General features: G+C 36.9%; 2 protein-coding genes across 2 annotated transcripts in view; both read right to left on the minus strand.

Annotated features, from left to right (window-relative positions):
• Positions 1–2,438, minus strand: part of LOC107569780 (uncharacterized) — a 22,794-nt gene extending 20,356 nt beyond the window's left edge. The window contains exon 1 of the mRNA XM_016255933.1: positions 2,252–2,438. Within this exon, the coding sequence (XP_016111419.1) occupies positions 2,252–2,438 (187 nt within the window). The remainder of the gene's footprint in view (positions 1–2,251) is intronic.
• The window catches only part of LOC107569794 (uncharacterized), a 65,353-nt gene extending 62,684 nt beyond the window's left edge, over positions 1–2,669 (minus strand). Inside the window, exon 1 of the mRNA XM_016255950.1 lies at positions 2,635–2,669. Coding sequence (XP_016111436.1) covers positions 2,635–2,637 — 3 coding nt within the window. The 5' untranslated portion in view covers positions 2,638–2,669. The remainder of the gene's footprint in view (positions 1–2,634) is intronic.
• Positions 2,670–6,195: the final 3,526 nt, after the last annotated feature.

The following is a 6,195-nucleotide window of genomic DNA, read 5'->3' on the forward strand; positions in this document are numbered from 1 at the left end:
AAGCATTGAGTGGCCGCAATCAGCTTCAGTGACCGTATCAGAGCCACACTGCACCGCAGACGTGTGCAGTGTAAATTGTGTAAGCATTAATGGTAGGGAAAGCCCCTTATACTGGAGCGCTGCCACTTATGAAGTGTTTCTTGGAGGTTATAGTACATTGAAGGATGATCATATGACTTTTTACATACGCCATGTGACCTGTAAATGCGAAAAAGCCGTTTCCATTGCAGTTTTGCGAATTATTCCTTTTTCGCATTGCCTGAAAAACCACGGGGAGGCACAGCTTCCCCATGATTTTGAGGTGAAAATGGGAGGAGGACGATTTAATGTTAATAAAATTCACAATTCATTTCAGGTCATGTCTCAGAATGTGTATTTTTTGTTTGTAATTTCACAGTTGTAATATCATAACGTGAAAGCGCAGCTTTTCTATCGTGAATGTGCTGATGTAATTACAATCGCAAGGTGATAGAGAAGGGGAGGGGGAGCCCAAGCGAGCGCTGAGCTCTTGTGCCGCCGTTGGTAAAAAAAAAACTAGCCAATCAGCATCGAGTGTTCACTTTCAGCGCTGAAGAGTGTTGAGAAAAGAACCCTTGCAAGGGAGGCTAGCCTCCCTTCTGATATCAACCAATCATCACAGAGACGTAAATTATGTGCTATTAGTTTGAACGTCTGCTGCTGCGCTGATAATGTACCAAGTACTTATGATGAGTAGCGATATTGAATATTTGATCACCAACAGATTTAGCAAGCTGTCATTCAAACAGTATATATACAAATTTAGGGAAAACAGCCTAAGCTGGATATAGGCTACAGCAGTCGGCTTAATTAAGTTCACAACAGGCAGCTCTCTTTTAACACAGACCTAAAAGAGGGATGGATGTTCCCTTTTAAGAAGGGATGAATAACTCCATATTGCAATTCTACATTTATATTTACTAGACACTTTAATGCAGAAAAAAACTAAATTTTTGCGACACTACCCGCTCAAAAGAAAAACTATTAGACGGAAAGAAATCTTTTAAGGTGGCATACCTCAAATACATCATGGATGTGGGTGTTTTCCATTTCCGTTTTGAGAAGCTGCTGCCACTGGAGTGGAAATAAAACTGTGAAAGTGTGTGAAATGAGAAGATACACAGTCACAAAAATTAATGTGTGAACATTTGTCAGTTCTTCATTTTATATTCCACACCGCTCTTGGTTTGTATTTACCTCTAATTAAGATTTAATTTGAGCACTTTGTTGCATTCATGGCTTTCAAGGTAGATATTTTTTTCCCCAAGATAGAACTTTAAATTAAACGTTAATGCTTATGGTGGAGTATTTGACTATTGTTTTCAATGAGTTCATTGACCATTGAGTTCAGCATGTTAATAATTTAGATTTTACTGTTTTTTTTAATGGAACATATTCAGTCAGATTGTGGTTTAATGTACTGCACAAACTCTCAAAGATAGATTACAGCTATATCTGTTCAGATTCCGTTTCCTCTGAAGATTTTGTCACAGAGCATACAGCGTGAAGCAACAGATTTCACACAACTTAATGAGATTAAAAATATATATATATCCACGTTTGTTTAACAACTAAATCAGTGTTTGAGCACTACAGTAATGATCAGACAGAAAGATCAAATACACAGATAGCTCAGTATATTTATATTAACATTTATTCAAATGGTTAACAAATGAGAATAATACAAATAGCAGTGAATAATAATAATACAAGGCACAACACAATGTGGTATCATATCACATTTCTTTAAATACAGAGTTGAGTAAAAGTGCAAAAAATACTAGTGCAGTATGGCGAATTCATCAGGCAAGTACTTTAGCATGAATACAAAGGTGCTTTATATCACATTTACAATTTGTCATTTACATTTGATTAGCAGATCAAGAACATCAGCCTGAATATCATCAGATACAGGGCAAACCATTCTTTTGATTATTATAAAACAGCACATGCATAGTTTGAGGAATACTGCTGTGGTTCACATATTTTAATGTCAGATCAATTGAATTATTCACAGAGAGCTGATAAACAATCGTTACTTTAAAACAATTGAGTTACTCACCACTGACAGTAACAATGAATCTCTTGTATAAAGTCTGTTTGTTGCTGCTGATCTTCACTTTATAAAGTCCAGAGTCTGTGGTTCTGGTGTTTGTGATGCTCAGAGATCCAGTCTGGTCATTCAGCTGCAGTCTGTCTCTGAATCTCTCATCAGTATCATATAATGGTGAGCTCTTGGCCTCTATATCATGTTTAGCTATGAGTTTTCCTTCATCTCCAAACCTCCACACTATCAGCTCATCTCCTTGTAGTTGAGGAACATCAGTCTGAAGAATGACAGGATCTCCCTCCTTCAATGACACGAGCTTCATTTCAGCTACACCAGCATCAATAACAGACGGAGACTCTGCGAAACTCATATTCATAAATCATAAGGCATATGCAGATTAATAAAAGTTTTCATACTACAATCCCATAAGATTGCTGAACACGTTACAAGTAATGTTTGCTGGCTGTTCTTTAAATATCAGTTTCATTTAGTTTAATTCATAAACAAAAAGAAACATCTCATTATTTTCAATAATTCAAAGATATTTAAAGATAAATATAGCTCACCATAGACAGTGACAGTGAATTTCCTATGTGTGGTCCCAGTGTTGTGGTCGATCTGTAGTTTATAAAGTCCAGAGTGTTTGGTTCTCATGTTCTTGATGGTCAGAGATCCAGTCTGATTATCCAGCAGCAGTCTATGAATATCTCAGTGTGACTGGGATATGTGGTCTTATCATTATCAGCTAGAGCAATGACTGGATCTCCAAACCTACACTGTATCAGAATAAATCCCTGTATTTGAGTAAAATCAGTGTTTAGAGTCACAGAATCTCCCTCCATCACTGGCACTGACTTCACACCTGCAGAACAAACAGAAACAGTTTCTCAGGCATTAAACTCAAATAACACTGCTAGTAATGTTAATAAACAGATTAGATCAGCTGAGCTTATTCTAGAGATGTGATATTTTACCTTAATTAATGTGTATGTACATTACATTTCCATTGAATCATCTAGCAGACGCTTTTATCCAAAGCGACTTACAAATGAGGACAATAGAAGCAATCAAAACAGCAAAAATATATAAGTGTTGTGACAATTTAGCAGATGCTTTTCTTCAAAGCTACTTAAAGTGATAAATGTGTGTAGGGTTGAGTGAATACGGGTGCAACTCTTTACTATCCCAGTACACCAGAAATCACTTTAAAAAAGAATACACGTGAATTAATCATCTAATCCATTTGTTTAACAGGACTCATGTGCAACTAATGGAGTCAGATTAACAGTTCAGTTTTGCACATCGTCCTTCAACTGCTCTTTGTTCTGATTACTGGTTCAAAAATAGAAGCATACTTTCCAGCCTTGTGCAACAGAATCAGTTTATTTTACAGAAGCATTAACACAATACATTATCTGTAAGTGTTGTGACAATTTAGCAGATGCTTTTCTTCAAAGCTACTTAAAGTGATAAATGTGTGTAGGGTTGAGTGAATACGGGTGCAACTCTTTACTATCCCAGTACACCAGAAATCACTTTAAAAAAGAATACACGTGAATTAATCATCTAATCCATTTGCTTAACAGGACTCATGTGCAACTAATGGAGTCAGATTAACAGTTCAGTTTTGCACATCGTCCTTCAACTGCTCTTTGTTCTGATTACTGGTTCAAAAATAGAAGCATACTTTCCAGCCTTGTGCAACAGAATCAGTTTATTTTACAGAAGCATTAACACAATACATTATAGAGCGGTTTCAAAAAGTAAATTAGTGTGTTCCAAATCGTAGTATTTTGAAATAAGTATTCCAAATGTACCCAGATGGTTTACTACTTCCGGTGGAAATTTGAAGTGCAGATCCGTACATACTCTAACGGCAAATATTGCCCACAACCCAGAGTTCTCGGCATGACAGATCTGCCGTTAGAGTATGTACGTATGTACGTTAGAGTATGACTGGCGGACAGTGTTGGGGAGTAACTAGTTACATGTAACGGAATTACGTAATTTAATTACAAAATAAATGTAACTGTAATCTGTTACAGTTACTAAGAAAAAATGTGTAGTTAAATTACAGTTACTTGTGAAAATGTTAAAGATTACAAAGGGGGTTACATCTGAATATTTTCACACACATACAGATTTGATTTATTTCTTTCCCAAATTGCATCGACTGCTCTAAAATATGAGAGACCAATGTTTCAGGAGTTTAGAACACAGAATAGGACAGATGCTTATTCAATAACTGTTTTATTTCCTGTTTGGGTTTATGTATATGCTTTATTTTTTTTTAAAGATTAACAGTTTTTTTTGTCATGGCTATGCAAATATTTTGATTTCAAAAAGCTAGTAATAAACTATATCTTATGATCATAAATCTCTATTTAACCGCAGAATGATCTTAAAGTAAACATAGCTGCTAAAATCTGATTTTGTGGTGGCTGTGCTTTAAATTAAACATTTATCTTAATTCAAGTGAAGAAGGATTTTGAAAGTCTGATACTAACTAGTGTTGAGTCCTACTGTAAAGTTAACCGTGACTGCTTTAAATGTTTGAAAATGAAAATAACATTTGAAAATATTTCTTAAAAATTTAGAAAAGTAATCAAAAAGTATTCAAATGTAATCAGTTACATTACTTTAATAAAGTAATTGAAGTAGTTACACTACTATTACATTTTAAATAGGGTAACTTGTAATCTGTAACCTATTCAATTTCCAAAGTAACCTTCCCAACACTGCTGACGGATCAACGTGCCTCTTCATTACTCTCCAATATAGTAGGAAATTAAATTAAACGAAAAGTGGATGATGTTAACTGTGACGAGATGATTGGACATTGGACAAACCTTTTCTAGATTCCGAGACTCTCCCACTGTCTATATTTTATATTAATATAGATCAGTGAACTCGCCATTATGATGTCATCTAGCCACATTTAGAGACCAGTTTTAGCTACTTCCAATTGAAAGGAGTTGGCAACACCAGTCAGTGTTTTTTCCTCATATTTTGGATGGTTTAAGCGAAATGTAGGCTCAAAAAAAAAAAAACTGTCCGCACATCACTTTTGGAATTGACTATCTTGATGGAAGCAGCTCCGGGCGGATGACGTATGAGGTCGGCGTTGCGTATGCACCGGTGAGTATCGTGAAAACCAACGTTTGTTTACAGGATCAAAGGAAGCAAAGTTTCCTTACTTTAGCAGGGGAAAACCAGTCTCCTCTTGGCTTATATCGAAATCCTCCGACTTTCTTCTTTACAAATCATCGATTTGTACTTCTAATTCGTGACCGCTGCTTTGTTTTGATCTCTCCGCTGTGCTTCCGCGTGCGCTGTCCGCACATCACTTTTGGAATTGACTATCTTGATGGAAGCAGCTCCGGGCGGATGACGTATGAGGTCGGCGTTGCGTATGCACCGGTGAGAATCGTGAAAACCAATGTTTGTTTACAGGATCAAAGGAAGCAAAGTTTCCTTACTTTAGCAGGGGAAAACCAGTCTCCTCTTGGCTTATATCGAAATCCTCCGACTTTCTTCTTTACAAATCATCGATTTGTACTTCTAATTCGTGACCGCTGCTTTGTTTTGATCTCTCCGCTGTGCTTCCGCGTGCGTCACTTCTGAATAGCACATGCGCAACGCCGACCTCATACGTCATCCGCCTGGAGCTGCTTCCGTGTACAACTGTTGGCTCAAGCTAGATTAAAGTCATTATTACGTTTTGAATATGAATATTTTTCTTACAAAAATCAAGCGTAAGGTTAATTCTGGCAGGTCACGTTAGTCAAGCTCGCATCAGCTGACTCTCAGATGATCCCCATCCACCTATGGGAATATGACACCTATCTAAGCATTCATATATAAGGTCCCTCAGTATTATCAGCAGTTTTCGCATTGCTCAATAGATAACTACCCTCCACCATCCCCAACTCCTCCTCTGTCAGTCGGGATTCAGCCTTCTGATTCTCCTTTGAATCAGACTTATTCTAAAATGTGTACATAAAATTATTGAACTTTAACAATATCTGCAATACATTTATGTTGGTTCTGTTCTGTTTACCCTGGGGGGTTATTGCTGCTCTCCCTACTCTCATCCATGCTAGGCTGCATGGATGCGCAGGGAGTTC

The sequence above is a fragment of the Sinocyclocheilus grahami genome, unplaced genomic scaffold, assembly GCF_001515645.1.
Source record: "Sinocyclocheilus grahami isolate Dianchi unplaced genomic scaffold, SAMN03320097.WGS_v1.1 scaffold1381.1, whole genome shotgun sequence".
In the NCBI taxonomy this organism is placed as follows: Eukaryota; Metazoa; Chordata; class Actinopteri; order Cypriniformes; family Cyprinidae; genus Sinocyclocheilus; species Sinocyclocheilus grahami.